We start from the raw sequence: 22,298 nt of genomic DNA on the forward strand, positions 1-22,298 counted from the left end.
GCTTCGATGACATTTTATATCTATGGAATGACAGCCATGGGGCGGTGGGGGGGGGGGGGGGGGGGGGGGGGGGGGGGGGAGGGGCCGGCGCAAATAAACACTTGCTTTTATATAGCACCATTCCTAGCCTCACGGCATACCAAAGCACTTTTTATCCCCACCCCTACACGCTTTTGAAGTGCCAGTGTGTAAGGCAAGAAACATGACAGCCAGTTTGCACACAAGATCTCACAAATAGCATTAAGATAATGACGAAATCATCTTTATTTTTTATCTCTGAACCAATACCAATATCAGTCAGGGCACCAGGGAGAGCCCCCCTGCTCTTCTTCGAATGACTCGGTGGGATCTTTGAGTTCTACTCAAGAGGTTAAATGTCTCATTGAAAGATGTCACCTCCAGGAAGACAAAGCTTCCCTCTGTACTGCACCAAAGGATGAGTATAGATTCTGTGCTCAAGTCCCTGAAGTGGGAACAGAACCCACAACATTCTAACTCGGAGGCTACCACAGAACCGGTATAGCACCTTTCACATTATGGAATGAAACATGGCTATTTTCAAAGCCCTAGAGATTACTTAGAATGTCTGGGTCCCAGACCATAAACACACCCCATTGTCCAAATGTGCCTGCATTTTCCCATATAAGCAGCCTCCAGGAGCTGAAGTAACAAAGACAGCAAGAATAGCTCATCCCTCAAACTGTGCCCACTGCCTTTAGGTTGCCCAATTCATTAATCATCAGAATCAAAGGAAATCGAAGCCCCTTTGACAGCGACTCCAGCATTTTTTATATTCCAGAGGACATTCACTGACAGAGTCGTGTCGACACTGACATTCTGCTTAATAACGTTGTCAGACAGCTGCCCAAATAGCAAGGGACCCCAAATGACACAGCTGTTTTATTGCAGAGGCCCTGGGAGAGTAGGAATGGTGAGGCTGCTTTGTTTGAGCTAAGAGCTCATATTGAGCCGGGGTCGCAGTTAATAGAATAGGAATGTCTATCTAGGCAGGAGTAATACTAATGCACTCTGGAGCGGTGCTGACATGCTCAGGGCTCAGTCCTGAATGCCCAGCTATTCTCTCTGTTCATTGTTAACACAAAGCAAAGCCAGGCCCCTTACAGGCTGCCTCAATAATGCTCGTTGTTAAGGGATTAACGCTGGTCCTGTATCTATCCGATTCCCGTGGCTTGGTACGCACTCAATAGTACACGGTATTTCATGAATGGAAAAGGTTTAGATCACAAATAAGTTTTAGTGTTCATCACAAAACTACACTGTCTCTTTCAAGGAGAGTTTCATTGTTCCCCCACACAAGGGAGAGAGGATATTCCCGCAGCCTTGGGATCTATGTGCTTGGTGCTAGCACCAGATGCTAGACCAGGCTGCACAGCACACATCAGCAGAGATCCTGTCCACAGCACTCTTGGAATGAAAAACAGAAAACCCACCCAAAGCAAATCTAATTTTTTTCAAAAAATCACTCTGCTTAAAAAGGCATTCTCTGTCCCCCAGATAGTCTTATAGAGGAATGCCAGTATAGCACTGAGCCACGCAAACCAGTAATGAGGTACGATACCTCATTTCTGCTGAAATCAGCGGATCGCAGTCAGTCAACAACAATAGGAGCGTAACAACTGTTCTTCAGAGGAGGATTGTCGGAGATGGAGGGAAGTGGGGGTTGGGCAAAGTTTCTGCTCGGAATCACAGCCTCAGCTAGCAAACATGTATTTGTGGACATCAGACTTAGGAGTGCGGCTCTCCTATCCCCAGCTGAGAGGCCTCTTACATGGAGAATGGCCACTTTGACAAGACTCCAGGCAGCCACGGAGCTGTAACCCATTAGTGCCCTCAGCAAAATTAAAGAGAGTAAAGGATGAAGGTTGGGGGGCGGGGGGGGGGGGGGGGGGGGGGGGGGGGGGTGGGGGGGGGGGGGGGGGGGGTGGGGGGAGGTGGTGGTGTTGCAGCAGAGAGTTGCAAGGATAGGGGTTTTGTTTACCAGGCACCAGGCCAAGCAAATCCACTGGCCTTCATCAGGTGCTGTGGTGACTTCCTCTGCCAGTTGCCATATTATAAAAAGGGTGCAAAGGCTGGAGTGGGTACAGAAAAGATTTACAATGATGATACCAGAAATGTGTGAATGCAGATCAGGAAACAATGAACAGGCTGGGTCTCTTTTCTCTTGAAAATGAAGTCTGAGGGCTGGTCTGAGAGAGGCCTTTAAAATTATGAAAGGTTTTGGTAGAGTAGATACTGACAGAATGTTTCCTCTTGTGGGAAAGAGCTTAGCTAGAGGGCTTTAATATACGGTAGTCACCCAGAAACCCAATAGGGAATTCAAAAGAAACTTCTTTACCCAAAGGTGAGAATTCGGAACTCACTACCACAAGGAGTGGTTGAAGTGAATAGTGTAGGTGCACTTTAGTGGAAGCAAGACAAACATATGAGGGAGTAAGGAATAGAGGGTTACAATGGCAGAGTTAGATGGGAGGAGGCACATGTGGAGCAGTGACTGGTTGGGTCGAATGGCCTGTTTCTGTGCCGTATATCCTATGTAGTCTTGGTAAACATACAATTTGACTGAAGTAACTATCCTCTCTGCTATTGGCAGGGTAGATGGCTGCCTCATCAGGACACATATGTTAACACAGTTCAAAAGTACTCAGAATTCCCATGCAAGGCAGAGATTGTCTTTCTAATCTCTTGTGGAGAGCAGGAATTCTAAGAATATCTTTGTTTGTTTATTCGAGGTCACTGGTGAGTTTTCAGTTGGAGCAGAAATTTGATTTAAAACAATTTTGTACAACTGTGGCTTCACATCCCCACTGGACTGGTCTACATTTAGATACTGATTTGAAAGAACAGGCTTTTAAACTCGTGGAATTATACTGAGAAAAATGCTCGATGGGCTTTTTCCATACAGGAGTCACACTGGGGCCAAAATTCCTTGGATCTTCCAGCAGTGGAACAACTGGAAGAGAGATCAGGGCCTGGACATGTCTGCTCCCAGCCTTTCATTGGAGAGCCTACTCAGCATTCTCAAGCCCAGGTCCACCCCTTATAAAGCCACTGAAGTGTGCAAGGTAGGTGCTTTTTACATGGTGTCTATTGCCTTGTGGAAGGTCGCAAATCTTTGGAGACTGGTACATCCACTGGGAAGAGGCCTTCCCTGCCAGACGTGAAGAGAAATTTGGGGGTTCAAGGATGCTGCCTGAATGTATAAGCTCAATTTTAACATCAGGAATACAGCCCCTTGATAAAGGGGATTGTTGGAGGCTGAATCAAAATATTTTCTGTGACCTTCAATGTCCCTTTGACCTGGGCTGCAATTGTTCATGCTGCAGTAGTCTGGAATCAGAGATGTACTCCATATGTGGGTGGGGCACCCACCAGCACTATATAAATAGGCTGAACTCCTAACAACACACCTTTTCTGGCAGAGTCAGTGGTGGAAGTTACCAGTAGACATGATCCTAGTGTCATGGAAGTCAGCAATCTTTATGGTGGAGGAAAAGCGGGGTCGGAAACTATAACCGGGGTCAAACAGGATGCTGATGCTGCAAATTGTCTAATTAAACGGAGATAGTGGCCAGAGGAAAATGAAAGAATTGGTGGCAAGGGGGTGGCGCTTGTGACAATGATTTGAGTCTAACTGAGGTTGAGCTGGAAGAAGTTGTGACTGAATATTTCTCAACCACCTAGCTTGACCTTTCAGGTTGTGGTGTTAGATTATCTGATAGAACTGGGTGTCTTCTCAATACGGGTGGAAGCTGTGCTCCTGCCTGAAACGGTGGGGTGAGTGGGATCAGTGGATAAAGCCTTTGGAAATTCCAGAAGTGACAGTTTGGGAAAGAGGAGAAGTTAATCTGGGAAATGCACTGGCCGTGTCTAGACAGATCCACAAAGCCAAGCAATGGAAAAGACATGCTGGATAATGGAGGTCAGCTGTGTCACACCGCAGAGTGAGATTGAAGAGAACGGGGAAAAGGAGGAAGGTCAAAGTCAGAGAGGACGTTGCTTGCGGCTTTCAATAGGGCTGTTCAGTGCTGTAGGAAGGGCTAACCACGGCTTTTTCTTTACAGTTTCAAGGAGGTGATCTCTTCACTCTGGCATTTCCTGGGTGGGGAGATCATGCATTATAATTTTAACATCAAACAACAGGTCTGTAAATCAGTACCAGAATGTAAACACACAGCCCAGCTGTTTTTCCCTTAATCACTATGAGTACCCCTGCCAACATACCAAGGATACACAGCACAATGACCTTCACCACACGAGGGGCTGTCCTGTACAGGGAGACGTACAAATAGTGTAAATGTTATGTGGCAGTTCCACACTTGCTGAACCCAACATCATCTACTCTGCTAGCATTCCCAACCTGTTCCAAAGAGGAAAAAGATGGAATGTGGTCACTGGGAATCACAGATTTTGTGTCAGTTCTTCAGGTAAATGTGACACAATGTGGATCCCAAACACCAGACGCTTTCACGTAAATCTGAGTTAGATTCACACTGCAGTTAATAGAGAACAACATGTATTTACAATACATGTAGAAACACTATTCTCTGAGAAAGAAAGGGATGGACACCGGGCCTCAGTGGGTAGTCAGGCATGTGACCAAACAAACAGTCAGTCAGGGAATTGAAGAAGCTTTTGATCGTGGAGGCAGAGGGGTCAATGAGGGGGTGATCCAGTGAGGAGGGGTGATCTGGAAAGCAAGGTTAAGGTAACTAAAGGCTCTGTCTCCAGTGGTGGAATGGGGGAGGAGTCGCCCAGGGTTAAAGAACCTGAGGGTATGAGGAGGAAATAAGCCTTGAGCAAGTTGCTGAGGTAGAGTGAGGTAAGACGTAAAGGGAATTGCAGACAAAGGCAAGCAAATCAAAATCCTCAGATCATTTCTATTAATCTTTGGACAAAAGACATTCAACAAACTCAGGAAGACGACAGGGTAGGAAGTCAATTTCCAAATCAGTGCTGTTTATTTTATTAAGGAAACACACACATACACATAAAACTTGGCTTCGGAATTTTTTTAATGAATGAACATACAAGGGAGCATCGAAATGTGTTGGTAGATTTTTGAATGAGTTTTGGTCCAACTTTGCAGATTGAGCAGTTCAAAGGCTGCCAAGGTCGTGACGTGTGTATTTAATCATTGAGGTTTTGAAGTAGGTGTTTCACAGCAGATGAGAAGCAGCAATATGTCCAAGAGATGGTCCTGGCGATAGTGCCTGCATCTCATTGCAAATACATTACAACTGACTGGGGCTGGTCTAGGGGGAGAAAAAGCAGCTAGACAGAAAGAGGTCACAGCTCTTAACCTTTCTGTAAGTGAGTGGAGTTGAAAGGAAGTTGAAAGCCCAGGGTTTTATCACATAGGGTGCACAGGGCTTTAGGAAAGGATAATGACTCGTCATTAGGAGCAAGCTGTCAGCACCAGCCCGGCTACACTTCCGTTCTGTGTGATCCTCCAATTAACTAGCAACACAAACACAAATGCATCAGTCCCTCAGGGACAATGAGGCCTCAACAATCAAACTGCAGTATTTTACTGAGTAGGATATGACCTGGAAAATGAGGCTGGTGATTGGCTAGATTGGACTGGCAGCTATCAGTACATGGTGAGCCTGATTGAAGGTGGTGCCCGGCCCCAAAAGTAAAACAAATCAGCAAGTACTTTGGCAATGTCACAAGGGACAAGGTACAAATCGACCTGCAATAGCATTCCCAGAGATATCGAAAAGCCAAAGCTGCCAATCTCTACAAGACGCAAACAAACTATAGTCCAACATAACAATCTTCACCGCACTGCCCATCACTGCCCACCCACCCGCTCCCCCCAACCCCTCCCACCACTATCACCAATCTCCACTGGCATACAGTCTCACAGATGCCAATAGGCCTCTGGTGCCTCCCACAATTGGCCATGTTTCACAGGTCAGCCTAGACAGAAATCTTATCCAGACTATTGAATCATATGGGGCTTCACACGAACCCCATGTGATAAATTCCCATGTTCACATATGCATTTCCCAGCAGGGCAGGGTGGGGTCACTGATCAGGGGCAGGAGGTTCCTCAGATTAATCCAGAGGCCCTGAAATAAACTGTAATGGCCTAGCTCCTGCCTGAGATTAGCAACAATACAAAAGAAGGGGACTGAACCCAAGACCTTCTTGACACAGTTGACACCATCAAAAAATAGCCCAGTTCATTTATCTACTGGCTGAGGAATTCAGAAAGTAGCTGGGAGCTGAAACTAACCCTGTTAATGATCCCCCACCACCCTCCAAGCCCTCATGGCACTGCTTGTAGTCAGCGGCAGCCATTAGTTGATGCACAATGAAAATCTGGATGCAGCAAGCAGGCTGCTCTCTAATGGAAACCATGCAGGTGGCTCAGGCCTGCTGCTGGATAAGTGAATGATGGCCCGGCCAATGAAGGAGCCTGAAAGGAGCTCCGACAGAGAAGCAACAGCACAAGGAAATAGCAGCACCAGATTATGGGATGGGCAAAGGCTATTTATTATTTTAACAGATGAATATGCACTTAGAAATTTTTAAGATCTTACTGGATTTCAAATAAAACCTGGCGATTCACACTGGATGACATCATTCTATTCATAGATCTGAATCACTGGCTCCGCAGGATATGCATAGTAACTCCAGTAATAATTCCAATCAGTGAGGAGCTGAAGAAAATGAAGAGCTACAGTGACACAACCTGAGTGAAGGGATGAGGGAGCCTTGAAGATAAAAGGACACCACAAACTTGAGTGGACCAGTTAGAAAGAGCCATTGAGGGGCAAGTGGGCAGAGGTTTTGGGAATTGAGTGAAGAAGCCAAGGAGCAAATTGATAATTGCACAAGGTTGCACAATCCTTTATCCAAAAGGAAACTCATTTGGCCACACAATGCCAATGGCCAACTATGCTTGTTTCCCATTTAACAGCAGCCTTGGAGCACTCTGTTAAAGAATAACAGGGTAAGTCAAGATCTGGCTTTCAGGGCCATTCTGGTTTGCCAGGAAGCTTATTAGTATCTGCATGATTGTCTAGAAAACATGAGAAGGAAACCAAGGGAAGAACCACAGCTGGCATCATTCCAAGGAGACTCATCCATCTCCTGGAGGACGACAAGTCAGTGCTTTCCTGATGCTGCCCACATCTGGTGTAGTGTGAGGAAGCTTGGAATTATTGCTGGAGTTACTGTGCACATCCTGCGGAACCAGTGATTCAAATCTATGAATAGAATGATGTCACCCAGCGTGAATCGCCGGGTTCCATTTGAAATCCAGCACAATCTTAAAAAGTTTCCAAGTGCATATTCATGCTGTTAATAAATAGCCATCGCCCATCCCACAATCTGGTGCTGTCATTTCCAGTACAGGGCACAACACAGAATGCACATTGTAGGCCTGTGGTCAGAAGGTGTAGCAGATATGGATTCAGCTGGCTCGTGGAGGAGTAGAGGTGGTTTCTGACCAACAAGGTCAGACCGTCCTGCTGTTGACATGATTCTGAGAAACCATTGACTGGGCAGCCTGGGGAAATGGAGAATATTGCCAGTGAGCGCACTCTGAAATGGTGGCAAGAGTCCAGAATGGTTTAGGTGGGCTGGGGGGGCGCAAGTGGATGGGGGGCAGCTGGGAGGGACACAAGCCCACACACATCCACCAAACTCTATCCTACAAGCAAGGAAATGAGCAAGCTCTTCAAGAATGTCAGCAAGAATTCAGGCTCTGTAATGCCACACTGTAACTTCATACTGTGTGTCAGACTGAAACATGCTGGGTCTGTACAAGGCAGGACTGGGCCTGTTCAAATGCTGACAAATACAGGCCATTATGAAAAGCCTTTATTTTGCAGTTACTAATCAGGGCGTGTTCAGAATGTCTACAGATTAACTCATTAAACGCCAAATTCCGTTCCAGTTTCTAAGTATACTTATTTTCCCCTCTTTTCACTGGCAACTTATCTCTCCACTCCCAAGGGCTACTTGCTGCTTTACAGTTCCACATGCCCTGGTCTTCTTCCTCCTCCAACTATCTTTTCCCAAGTGCCAATTTGTCATATATGAAAATGAATAATCAGGGTCAGCAGGACATTTGTTGGGAGGAACATGAAGGCCAACTCCCATTCTATTCCCACCCAGCGTCCTCACCCTGGATAGCAAAGAAAAAGAGCATGAACCCTGGCCGATTTTTTTTCCCCTTGCTAACCCAGGGATACAGTCTGATTACACCAACTCTGCCACAGCCTTGGACACTAATTGAGCACAGACAAGATATCCCTGAGACTTCCTTGGTCTGAACAGTTCAGATACTTCATCGCCTTCACCAGCTGAACTACTGAGTATTTCTACATAGTCACTGCATAATCAGTGTGCACTCCTCCACCTTGCTATATAATTCACATCAGCACATGAACCCAAACCACTGAATGCCAATGTAACAAATTTTTGTCATGTGTTTGTCTGTTGGAGTAATTGGCAGTAAATGCCCATTCAACAAAGTTAGAAAGGGGTTTTATTTTGGGAAGAGGAATTGGGAAGTCTACTAAGACAATTTTCTTTGCATGACCTCAAACTTTAGGGCAGAATTGTATTGCACTGAGCCGAATGAAGGGTTTGGGCACTTAGCATTGCTTTGTCAAGGCAACGTGTCTCCACCAGTAAAAACACTCCAAGAATCAGGCCCCAAGTCAACAACACATTTGGAATGGGCTGGCAACATCTGTGTCAAGATTGTGAAATTTTGCCTCAGCTGCAACTTTGTAAACTTTTGTAAGTGCTAACAAGTCAAAGAGGAAACAAAATGGTAAATGTCGAGAGATTTTTCATTAGAACAGAGGTGTCAGCAGCCAAAATGTCAACCCGAATTTTCCCTTTCAAAGCCATCGTGCACTTCCAGCATTGGAACTTCCTGAATTTTTTTTCCAAGTCAGTCATACTAGCCTAGGATACTGAGAATAAGATTAGAAAACTGATCAGCGTTCAAATTCAGCCCAGGTAGAGTTGACAAAGGCTTCTTTCTCCTGTTGGCGAGAGGGGCAGTGAACTAACCAGGTTTTTTGCCTTCAGGCCAAAACCCAGCTGGATGAAAGTCTCCTCTCCTGCTGTGATGGGCCCAGGACTGATGTGAATCAGCAGCTTAAGTACATATTTATGGACTAACGCTGCCCTGGAGTCACTTCACAATAAAATTGGATACTAGTATAAGGCTAAAAGAGAGGAAATTAAAAACATAATAATTACAGCTGAGTTCATAATGGCACCCATAAATTAGCACATTTGAAAATTAAACGCATCCCCATTTACGACGCTGTGACAAGACTTACACAAGCTCAAATTAAAATATTATGTTCGTGACTGCTCCCTCGTAGCTAAGGGCTGTCAAACAGATACAGGTTAGCACTAATACAGTTTCATGGATGACCCTTGGAGCTGCTGTTCATATTTCAGTCAGCATTGCACCCTCAAATACCATGGGTAGCTTCTCATGTCGATCATCTCTGTAGATTAATAAGTAGTATATAGATTATTTTCTTCCCTTCTTCCCTGAAGGCACTGGAGTAAGTTCCATAGGTGGCAGGTACCCGCCTCTAGTATGCATTCACATGTGACCCTAGGGGTGCCGGTGTGTCAACCTCTAATTACTTTCTCCCCCCACTTTTCCCTGGCCCAAAGTTAATTGCAAATGCTGCAAATGAGATCAGTTAATTGGGGATGGCACCTTTGTTCAAACCCATTCTCATGATGTTAGCTTCCAGGCAAGGCCAGCATTTATTGGCTATCCCTAGTTGCCCGGTTAAGTGTGGTGGTGGGCCTTCTAGTAGTTTGATGCAGCCTGCTAGGCTGCTTCAGAGAACAGTTAAGAGTCAACCACATTGGGTCACATATAGATCAGACCAGGTAAGCATGGCTGGTTTCCTTTCCAAATGGACATTACTTCTGGTATATGTAGTTCACTAATTAAGCACCACACTTAGCCAGAGTCTTGGGGAAGGAAAGATAGAATCAGAGAAATTACAGCACTGAAGGTCAGGTATTCAGACCTATGCCACGTAGCAACCTGGTTAACCCCAGCATTTGGAAAAACTAATAATATAAATAAGGACAGATTAGATATCTAACAAGAAACATATCTGAAAAGTAGGGACTCTGATCATCAAGGGAGAATGAAAATTCTCCAGACATTTATTGGACTCTTTTTGCACCGGGGCCAATGACTGTGGAATGAGGTCTGGTGTGTCTTCAGGGAAAAATATGTCAGACTTGTCATTATCCTCCCAGGTCAGTGGGGCATTGAGTTCCTAAGTCAGGAAGGGTCTCTATAGATCGTTAAGTGATGTTCTCACTTGTTCAGGCTCATGCCGCTCACCAAAAATAGCACAATCATTTATTTAACCAGTCAATTGTTTTTTATAAAAAGATGGTGAAAGAAAAACTTCCAGAAGGTCTAAAACTCATTTTTTTCTGTGGACTGATTGAGCCATTACAGGCTAGAGTGGGGTCATGCCTGAACACAATAATACTGTAACACCAAGCGCCAGGCAGCCTTCCACCCACACACACAAAAATCAGAAAAACCTCAAAACTTGTGACTGGGTTAAGGAAGGAACTGACTGACCATTCAACTTCAAAAGATAACAGGGTGACTCACGCAAAAAAAATGTAGGTGGGGCAGAGCCAAAGACTGAGACGTTTGTCCGGTTATCAGGCCAGCTGGAAGAGGAGAAGCATTACGGCAGTGAGAGAGCTACACTCTGGTGTGTTGAGATAAGACTTGATCTTTCCTTGTCTGTGAGAGTGACATGGCGATAAAACCAAGGACTGAGAAAAGGAAAGAGTGCTTGAGGGGGAAGTGGAGCAGCAAGTCTTCTGTGGCACTGGCCTAGAATGGATATTTGTTTGTTTAAATGCTTCCGCCAACGGAAAACAAAAAAACAAGGACACTCCTTTCGGTAAAAATTCAGGTCAAAGCTGGGGGTGGGGTGGGAATCGCATGTGCGTGTTAGTGAGAAGTCCCTGTGTTGAGCAGAGAACCCGCATTGTCCTTTTCAATTTCAGGGTCCCATAGCCAGTCGACAATTATTAATAAAATCATCAGCTTCAAGTGTTCAGTAGCCTATGGTTGGCTATGATGGACAGATTCCAGCCAACCAGTCATTGTATGTGGTTCATGGGGGAATTCAACTAAACCCAGTGCTCCCACCCAACCCACAAACAGCAGACAGATCACATGGACTATTCCACTTAACCGTAACCACCCCAGTCTTTGGTCAGACTGACAGCTTCCCTGTGGCTTTCTGCTTTAGACTCATACCCTCCACATCATTCTTGTGGCTGATAATTTAGCCACAATTCAATAGTAATATGTGTACAACACAAAAAAAAAGAATTTTTTAAAAAGTAAATAATTCCAAAGATTTTCAGCTTTGAAGTGTTGAAAGAAGCGCTATTGTCACAACTGGCAGCAGATGACAGCAGCATCTTTTGTCTGCACAGCAGGAATTTGGAAGTGTAATGGGGGACAAGCTCAGAAACAAAAATCCAAACATTGTACCAGCCACACCATCATCATCAGAAAATGTCAAGACTTAGCAAGGATCAACCTCCCAGCTGCTGTTTTTTATAAACTCCCATATAATTAAGGAACCCAGGTGACGGGAGAAGAACAGCAGGGAACAGCACGAAGGTTAAAATTGTAGGAGAAAACAAAAAAAAAATCAAGAAACACTGATTAGCTGACGCCAAAGGAGTTTGTTTAATCTTCACTCCTGGGCACCTATGTAGATTTATAATGGTGCATTACATATTCCCTACTTAGATTATAACAAAAGCCATAGATTTCATATACCTTACTCTCTGGCTGATATTACACAAAAACATAAGCTTGTTCCATTTGGTGGGTGGGGGGGGGGGCGGGGGAGGAGGTGGGGGAGGTGCTTGAGATAGCAAAAGCACATATCCAGCAGGGAAATCATTGGCAAAGCTCCCTAAATGCAGCAGACATGCCAAATACCAAAGTCACCATCAGTCTGCCTTTCGAGTTGGAAGCCTACAAGTTTCTAAACTGCAGCCCACACACCAATCAGTAGCCTGATTGTTAAACCTGAGACTCAATTTTTCGTTTATCTTTATGCTTCATGACGTGCTGGCGTCAATTATTGAGGTTATCAAAGATTTCTGTCATGGTCTACATTTCCATATACTGAGAAGCAGATGCAAAATGAACTTCATTTTCATGTAGAATTCACCTGTTGTACTTTTAAATGAATATTCATAAATATTTTTTGAAACAATTAGACATATCGATTATATCGGATTTTAGGTGGGGAGAGAGATGAATCCATTCCGAACCTCCTAGCATGACCAGGCCAGGTAGAATGTTGAGGCAGCTTGTTTGGTCTTGATTTCTGATGGTTAGTTTGCCTGGTGGGTCAGAGGACACACTGTTTGCACCAGGTCAGTTAGGGTTGCAGTCCTGTGACCATTGGAGGGAACAGCTCATTTTTTCTCCCCCCAATAAGTCTTCAGCAAATCCAGATGTCAAAACTCAAGCCAGGATCTTACCTTCTTTCCTACCCTTATCCTGCTGTCGACTGCAAACCAGCGCACTAGTGATCATCCCAATGAACAGACAGGTAAGAGAACACAAGGCCATTCAGCCCCTCACCCCTGCCCAGCCTTTTATTCATTCAGGTCATGGCTGATCTGCATCTTTCAGCTCCATTTTCCCGCTTTTGCTTCGTATCCCTCATTCCATAAATAACACAGTCTCAAAAGCTCCAACTGTACCAGCATTCCCAGGTATTTGGAAATAAAAAGAGTTTCAGGCTTCTAGTGAGAAATGCTTCTGGATTTCACTCCCGAACCGCCTGGCTCTAATTTTAAGGTTATGTCTCCTTGGTCTGGATTCCCCCACCAGCAGAAATAGTTTCTCAGTATCTACCTTATCAAATCATTTTGGTAAAGGTAAAACACCTTGATCAGATCACCCTACAGCCTTCTATACTCAAAGGCACAGCTAGTAATGTAGCACCAAACCGTACTGATCAGAGGATTCCAGCTTTGATCCCCAGTCCATTGCCAGTTAGCACCTCTCACTGGTGGTGGGATTTTCACCAGATTAGGGAGGAAAATGGAGACAGGGTTCCTGCTCCTGAGCCCTCTCCAGTAACCTGGAAAGAGCCTGCAGCCGGCAGCTGAAGAAAGGAGAGCCTCTGACCCTGAAGTCAACACCCTGCTGAAGTGGCTAGCCAGGTGCAGGCAGGAACAGTCACCATTTGGGTGAGGCAACGGAAGAGGTGACGTGGCCATGGAAACTGCACCCCAGCAAGTGTCAACACCATCAGGGGGCTGGGGAGGGGAGGGAGAGGAACTGGCACAAAAATCTACCCAACACAGCGCAACCTGGCAGTTTAAAACATAGAGTGGCAAAGTTGAGAATATTTATAGAACATAGGCTCCTGCTCCTGGAGAATACCAGGGTGCCCATATAAAAACAACATTCATCACAGGGGAGCTCGCTGTTACTGCTTCAACCAGCCTAATGCCATGTTTTCCAGTTTTCTCAATGCTTTAATGAGTAGGTTGTATTGTAGCTTGAGTCGTACGTTTTCTTACTCTTTAAAAAAAATGGTGTTGTTTCTCAGGCAGCCCCCGTGGTTTTACTCTGCTGACTTTCAAACAGTCTGTTGTTTCACATTCCATCACCCCAGGGCAGCACTGCCGAAAGGTTTGAAATTCTAGCACATTAACCCCATTGCTGCTGCACACCACCTGCCCCAATCATTACAGGAGCGTTCGGCTGGGATGTTTGGCATGGTCTCCTGCCCCATTTAAAACATGGGGTTTGAACAACCAGTATATTGTCCATGTACAGCATCATCATGTCCAATTGCATATCAAAATGTCCAATACTTTGAAGCACTGTGTTCAAATTGAGACCCACTGCCCACTTTGGGTATCTGCCAAAGCTGTGCTGACTTTGAAACGATCCTGGCACACTAACATGACGAACGAGAGGGGGCAGTATGTTTCTAGGCAGATTTCATTAAAAAGATCCTCAGGAGCCTTTTGAACCTCTTCTCTGTCCTCCCAAATTCAACCTCTCCTGTGCCCAGCACTTTGCTGAACCAGTCCTTCACACAAGTAGGCAGTGAGTATCAGCAGGCCATTTGGCTATGGAAAGCATCACAACCAAGCCCAATCCTGTCCTCATCCACAAGTCCCTTGCACTTTTCGGCCTCGAACACCGATTAACGATCAGGGACACCCCCACCCCCATCAATTAATGAAGCTAATTGCCCCCAGTTAAGGTCAATTAACTCAGCACTGAACAGAAATCAATGTAGGAAGTTTCCTGGCCTGTGTGACCCTTTACCACACCAAGCCACCAAAGGAGTTCACTTTGGAATTGAGGCCCATGGACTAGGCAACGGTCATGTGTACAGAGGCCTATGGGAGATCTTTTTATAGTGAAACTTCCTACCCACCTCTTGGTGAAATCTTATATAAACACATCCTGGTATAATTACAGATTATCAGATAAACTTTATAACCAGATTATTTAGACCTCCTTTAAAGAAGAGTTGGCTGGTGCCAACCAGTCTGACACCTCTGTCTCTTTAATGTGCAGGGTTTGTTTAGCTCAGAGAAACAAGAGTTATTGAAAATATCCAATATGATGTTGGGCAGCTGCCAGATTCAACCTACAATTGGATCACGTCCAAGACATAGATTATCCAGTTCCTCCCCAAATATCACCCACTAATCTCTTTCTAAAAAAACAACATGGGCTGAATGGAAGGCTCCCTTTACAGGCGAGTCATTTGTTGCCTTGTACCAAATCCAAAGGGCCCCAAGCTCCCAGTTGTATGGCTGCGCGTTCAATAATCTAGTGAGCAGTGCGTATGAACACAGGAGTTCCACAGAATCAGCTTGCCCACTAAACTCAAAGTCTTTGTCAAGTAATGCTACCTCCACCTCGAAGTGCAACCAACTTCCTGTTTTGCAAGTGAAGGACATTCTGCAGCGCGTTGGTCTATAATTAGCCAAAAAGGTGCACAAAGCCCATTTGAGGCCAAGGCAGAGAGAATGGATTGATACACATGGATTGCACAGTCTGAGCAGCTCCTCCTCTCCTCGGGCAGCTGACACATTTTCTCATTCTTTGCACAGAAATGGCCACTCCCAGCGAGACCAAGCAGAGCTGCACACCTGGGAAGCAGGTTAATGATTTATCAAGCTCCCGATTCATCTCACTTGCCCATTCGAAACTCCTAGTGTGCTTCAAATGATTCTCAGATTGAAAGAGGTCAAATACCAAAATAAAAAAATCACCCTTTGATGTAATAAGCATCAAGAGACTGATATGGGGCAAACAATATTGAATGTAGCCCTGCAACACCACTTATAGCTGGTTTGTACTTCACCAAGAGCTCGTGATGGGTTTGGAATGAGTATGGATTCATTTCTGGATGAAACATTCAGTCCTATTCATCGTCAGGAAGGACAAACGGTTTTGGAAATGGTGAGGAAATGAAATGTCAAGCTGACCCCATTGAAGTTACAGGATTCTGAAGGGAATTGAACAAAACCAGTCCAGTTATTTGTTCACACTGGTGAAAGGCTCTGCCAGGGATACAAGCTAAAATTAGGAATAGCATTAAGAAAGGAAGTCAGGGGAATTTTATTTCCCCAAGAGAGTTGTTCCCAGGGAAGAACATCGCAGCAGACAAGGTAAACGTAATAGACCATTGGACATTTTTATGAACTGAGGACTGTTCAAGAGCTTTGGTGTGTAGATAGGTCGATTCATCAAAAACAAAAGGGACAGGCTGTTGACTCTTTCCTGTTGCTAAAAGTTCTTTGCTGGCAGTGAGGACGGAAATTAGCCTCACCGTCGCAGTTAAACCAAGAGATCAGAACTAAATGCTTAACATTCCAGCCTCACTAACACATTACAGGAGCAGCACACAATGAAATGATATCCCCCAGGTTTCTTGACTGCATTTCGCCCAAAGCCCAGTCAGCATTGAGGACAACACTACTGCTCCCCATTACCACATAGTAAAACTGCCTAAAGTCTGGAAAAAAATACCTTACCAATAACAGGGAGGTAGCGACTGTGGAATGTCTGTTTATTATATACTGTAATGGAATTTCACATATGCCTAGAAATAGGGAGGGTCTCCACTAAATCACTGATGAGTGATGAAGGCCGTATCTCATTAAACAAACTCGCTACACAACAGTGCTCATTGTCTGATGAATTCTTTTATAACTATCTTTCCCCACCCCTTTGCCCACCACCCCCCAATCCCCGCAAGGTATAACGTCCCCTCATCAAAAGTTAGAGTATGGCTTTGTTCAGTGATCAGAGCACTCTCACTCAGCCCCCTCCTGCTGCTGTATTAAAGTGAATTCAGTTCCTGAGACCAGAACCCAACACAACTGTCCATCTGTGCAATTTAAATAAAGCAAAAATAGAAAACAAATTGTACATGTAAACACACAGACACACAAAATAAAGCCCTCTGACAGAAATGAGTCTAATGCAAGCAGATCATCTACTGAGGCTTGGCTACAAACTGTACTTACATATGGACCATACCAACATGATATAGTTCCAACTTCGCTTCACACGGCAGGTGTGGGGGACAAGGCAAACCATGAAACATTGGTCAGGGATGCGACACAGGAGATAATAATTACTAGAATTTTCAGTGTTAAATGATCAGTAACATAATTGTCAACAGAAAGATTTGAAATAAGCCAAAGGAGGTTAACCCGGAACCATGTATTAACGCATAGATTAGGACTTTGAAGCGCGGCTCTTGCGATACGTAATTATCTGTTTCCTCTATTTGCCTCAGCCGTATTTCCTCACAAGCTAATGCAATTAGTCCTCGCTTTATTGGATAGGGGCCTGGACTGGGTAACATTTAGCTTCAATAGCTGCACTTACCTTGGCAAGTACCATTCACCATCTCGTATGCAGCCTCGCACATGCATTGGCCAACTGGGACCAACCACTCGCCGTCAGCATTGCAGTGCATCTTCGGTGGCTCATGGGCCACTGCATGATCTACACAAGTCCCAATAACTTCAGAGAGAGCTTGAGAATCTTCTCCGGCTATTGTTTCTGGAAAGACGGCCATGTTGCGCACATTGGCTGGACACTTCTTGTAGTACACGCGCACGGATATGAGCGCGATACAGGCACCGACATCTTGAAAAGCCAAATAGAAGCCATTCTGCTTGAGTGAGCCAACTGCGCGCACCTCAACATTAATCTTCACGTTTCGGGAGTCTACATCCTCTTGCCTTGTGACTTCATCAGGTGCTATTGTGTCAATTTTTTTGAACTGGTTCTTCCTAAAGATTGTTCCGTAATCAGAGTCTGACTCAACATAGTAGAGGTTGAAGGTTTCCTTGCAGGAGGTCTCAATGTCGGGGAAGCTGTTGCAGTCACGCACGGTGAACTTGAGCTCGACGAATATGCGCTGTGCTTCTCCGCGGTAGATCCAGTTGGTCCGTAACCAGTTGTCCTGATTGCCTTCAACCACATTGCACACACTGTACATGTATATGGGCGTGTCATTCCACACATTCTGAAGGAGATCCCACTTTAAAACAAGAACAGGAGAAAAGAAATACAAGTGAACAGCTATTCAAAGTTAAAGGTGAAGTGTTTCATTGACAAAGGGAAGTTATTTACCCCAACTCCCACATCTCTCCTCCACTCCACTCCTGCAAGTGGCAACTTTCTAAGTCTGGCATCAGTCACCTCCAGTGCACCAGTGGTATGTAACCATTCACAATTTGAGTGTTAGCAGATGACTAGACCATTGAAGGGCATGATAATGAAGCCCAACTCTGTCATCTCCCAATGGTCACACTGGTACACCTTCCCACATGAATCACTGGATGGCGATTGGGGCAGAAACCATAACTGAGTGACCATTCCCAACCTAAGGGTGAAATGGAAAGTTATATCATGCCAGTTAAGACAGAGGCATTCAGGTTACTACTGTGACCCCTGACCCTTGGCCAGTCGGACGTCTGTGACTGGGTTCAACTGCATTTAAAGATGATGCCTTTACAGCTGAATAGCCGATAAACACTCCCATATGAGGAATGGCCTTTTAGAGAAGATCTAAGGCTGGCAACTGTGGAACTACACCCCTGAAAGAATCATTGCCTCTTAAGAGGACGAAGCATCTAGGAGGGGGGAAAAAATGAAAGAGAACAATGAGTAGCCTAGACTTTATATTCAATTAATGAGTGCCAGTAAGACAACTTTCCACTTCAATCAGTTACCCCACCCGCTGTAAATGGTCACATTTCTTCTCTCCGTGAGCTTTCTAATTGCCAATCGCAAACCAACCCCCGCCTGCTTAAAACAGAATCCATTGTTGGCGCTTTAGTGTAAATTGGGGATGGATTTGGGTGGTGCAGATGAAGGCAGAGAATGCCCAACCAGCCTCTGTACTTACAGCTGCGTTATATGGATCAGTCAGCCAACCAAGCTCTCCATGTGCTGAGGCAAAATCCAACAGGACAACTGAAGGATAAAAATACATAAGTGTGTGTTAGAATGAGCAAACAGTAATCCACTCCACTCCGTGATTAAAAAAAACACTCCGCAAAAGGTCAAATCTAGAAAGCAGAGAATATCCCTATTTACCTATTTTTCTATTCAATGAAGTATTGCAAGGAATCACTGTGTAGGTGAAATACAGACAGAGATACGTCACAGTGTAGAATATCTGAAAATATCCAACTCATGACTGTTCTCATTCACTTTCTCGCTGAAGACTTTCCAGGTGACTGTTTAGTGTTTCATGGATTCAGATTGTTGCAGGAGACCCACTCCAGACTGATGTGTAGTTTCATAGTCAGCCACAGAACTCAAGAAGTCTACTGAGAACATGGGGCAAGGTCAGCTACCAAACAGTCTTCAATAGCCTGTTCATCAGAAAAAGCACCAGAAACCCTAGAGACCCTGCTGTAACACTATTTCTTGGGACATTGTCACATTCATGTTAGGCACCAAATACCACATCCTACACACTCCCCCTCTGTGTATCCTCATCCCATAGATAAAGACTTATTGCACTAACTCCTATCCCAGGTCTCAAAAGCTGCCAAATTCCTTACATTTCTCAGGTTTTTTTTTTCCTTTTTCTCCATAACTTTCAGGCTCTTGAAACTCATATTTGGCATCACTTCATCAATACCACTAGGTTGATTCTGCTCCTCTCCCCCCTATTTCTTTTCAACTATGGGACTGTCTGCAGTGATGAGCTTTGGCCCCGTCATCTCGGCTTCTCAATGTAAAAACACCTGCAAAAACCTCATCAAATTTGATAAAACTGGCACCAGGATCAAATTACACTGCACTTACACCCTTCATCACCAGACCCCCCACTGCCTCCCTCCTCCCCCCACCCACCCCATCGCACAGATACATATTCTAACACAGACACACTGACATCTGCAGCTTATTAGGAAGTACACTCAAAGTAAAATGCAGAGTGACCCCTGAACCTCACAAAGTTGATTCATGTCATAAACGGGTATGGGCTGCGAGGGTTCCTTTTCTGTAAAAGACAAATCTCCTTTTCACTGTTAGACACAGACAACCTGTCAGAGCTGATCAGCGTCTGATCCACACTCGGCCTTTGAACAGTCTGTGGGCTGTCAGCAAAATTCCACAAAGCCCATCATTAAACAAGATGAGAGGACTCTTGCATAAAACCATCCAGAAGCCACCAGAACAAAGACGACAAGAGTGGAAAGACATGCAACACTCCACCCCCACCCCACAACCAGCCCCGCAAATTGTATCCCCCCCCTTCTTATCCTGAGAGCAATAATCAAATTGGGTATAGGTCCCAGAGAAGCTGGCTGCCACCATTAGTCCATCCAAGTTACTGTGCTTTATTTGCCAGCCTGGACAGATTGGCCAAAAAAACTATCAGGCTATGGTGGCTGTGACCCGAGAAGGCCGAATCTGTCCCTATCCAGCTTCAGGACAGGCAATTTCAGGAGCAGAACACATATCCTGTCCACAGAGCAGGAACTAAAGCTGATGTAATACCATCCCTTCCCCTCCCATCCACTCCTCCAAATCTGGTGTCAGAGTTAAGATCAGATAAGCAGGGCTGACAGATCTGGGAACTTCATCTGTTTGACTCAATACCACAACTAAGAGGCTCCCTTACCTGCTAAACCGTCAAGGGAGCCACTTTGGCACCACTAACGTCATCGAGGATGAGCTCATGCATTGTCCCACATGAATACCTGAGCTCACTACAGTCCCTGGTTAGATTCCCAAATTGAAATCCCCATCCTGCATGCATGCCAGTCATTTTCATTAGAAAGGTTCTGGTGAAAGGTCGCAGACCTGAAATGTAAATTCTGTTTTCTCTCTCAGACCTGTTGAGTATTGCCAGCATTTTATGTTTTTATTTCAGATTTCCAGCACCTACAGTAGTTTGTTTTTTTATTAGAATTTCACTGTTATTGAGCAAGCAGCTCACTGCACCTGTTTGTCCTGGGATGGTGTCCCATCGTCACAAGCAATATCTCTAATAGCTTGTGACCAGAGCTGAATCAGTGCAGGAGACTGACAAAGGGATTCAATGAGGAATTTAGAGAGCGGTGAACAAAGCTGGTTGGTGATGACACACCAGGGATCTGGGAGAGGGCGGAGGAACCAACACTACCTTTTACGGAGGAAGTTGGTCAAGACAGGGAGGGAGAGGCTAGTAGTCTGTGAGTAGTTTGTGCACATGGAACTCCAACTGGTGACAGTAACAAAATCCTACAATGTCATGGGGAGCAATCACCCAATGTCCCAGGGAATGGTGTGGCGGAGAAGGCTAGTTGTTCACTTTCTTAAATGTTCCCTGACTACCCTACACTAAACACTCCTACTCTAACCAGACTGAAATGATCAGAACATTTTCCAAGGAGAAGAATGATCTTGGGCTGGGGTTTGAGGATTGGGCAAACAGACCAAACTGTTCACTGCAAGTCCTACTTTTCACCTGTACAGCTGTCTAAACTTTTATTTGCAATCACCTAATCAGTACTTCTTCCTGACTTATTTTACATTCTCTTTCCTCTTGATGCTAACCTTCATTATCTCTTTACCTATGTTTCTCAATTTTGCTAAAAGAAAAACGTGTCTATACGCATCTGCTGTCACTGAGAATAAGCAATCTGACAAATGGTCAGATTCAGCACTCAACAAGCTACATTACAGCAACTTCCATTTGCATTGTACTACACTGATTTCAGCACAGAAACAGCCCATTCGGTCCAATTGGTCCGTGTCCATGTTTATGTTCGACACAAGGTTCCTCCTGCCATTCTTCATTTAACCCCATCAACATACCTTTCTATTCCTTTCTTCCTCGTATTTATCTAGCTTCCTCCTAAATGCATCTATACTATTCAACTCATCCATGTCCTGAGGTAGCAAGTTCCACATTCTGGGTGAGGATGTTCCTCCTGAATTCCTAATGAATTTATTAGTGATTATCTTTATGGCCCCTGGTCTCTAGCTTATCAAACCCTTTCATAATCTCAAAGGCCTCTATCAGGTCATTCCTCAGACTTCTTTTTTCTAGAGAAAAGAGCCCCAGTCTTTTGAATCTTTCCTGATGGGTATAATCTCTCAGTTCTGGTATCATTCTAGTAATCAACTTTTTCAACTTCTCCAATGCCGCTAAACTATTTTCCTAATATGGAGACCAGAATTGTGCACAATACTCCTAAGTGTGGTCGAACCAAGATTCTATACAAGTTTAACATATCTTCCCTGCTTTTCAATTCCATCGCACTAGAAATAAACCCCAGTGCTTTGCTTGTTTTTCTTTAACTGCCTCATTAACCTGCGTATGGTGCCTTTAACATTCAAAATCTTCTGAGACGCTTCATCAAGGAATTATATGGGGAACAGATGCCAAGTCAAGGGAAACAGGTCAATGAGGGTTAAGTCAAAAAATGGGAAATGGGTTTTGAAAAGATTCTAAAAGAGACCTAGGAAGTTTATTGACAGAGTTCCAGTGGGTGGAGCATGGCAATGTTAATATATCTCATGATATTCTCTACAATTTTCCTCATCTTATCAGAACTGAACGCAGCTACAGAAATGGAATCTTTGGGGAACTCCGAGTTACAATCTTTCACTAGTTGGGTTTAGGCGGGTACAGTACATGAAATCAGCAGAACAATTCAAACAGCATGCGTCTGGGTAGTAGGTCCTGGACTGATCCAGG

At 44.7% G+C, this 22,298-nt stretch overlaps 1 protein-coding gene across 2 annotated transcripts in view; it reads right to left on the reverse strand.

Annotated features, from left to right (window-relative positions):
• The window catches only part of epha2b (eph receptor A2 b), a 47,510-nt gene that overhangs the window by 22,481 nt on the left and 2,731 nt on the right, over positions 1–22,298 (reverse strand). For both annotated transcript variants that reach the window (XM_041206251.1, XM_041206250.1), the window contains exons 2-3: positions 18,504–18,571; positions 16,973–17,633 (exon numbers count right to left, since the gene is read on the reverse strand). In XM_041206251.1, coding sequence (XP_041062185.1) covers positions 16,973–17,633; positions 18,504–18,571 — 729 coding nt within the window. The remainder of the gene's footprint in view (positions 1–16,972; positions 17,634–18,503; positions 18,572–22,298) is intronic.

Source organism: Carcharodon carcharias, chromosome 15 (assembly GCF_017639515.1).
Source record: "Carcharodon carcharias isolate sCarCar2 chromosome 15, sCarCar2.pri, whole genome shotgun sequence".
NCBI classification, from domain to species: Eukaryota; Metazoa; Chordata; class Chondrichthyes; order Lamniformes; family Lamnidae; genus Carcharodon; species Carcharodon carcharias.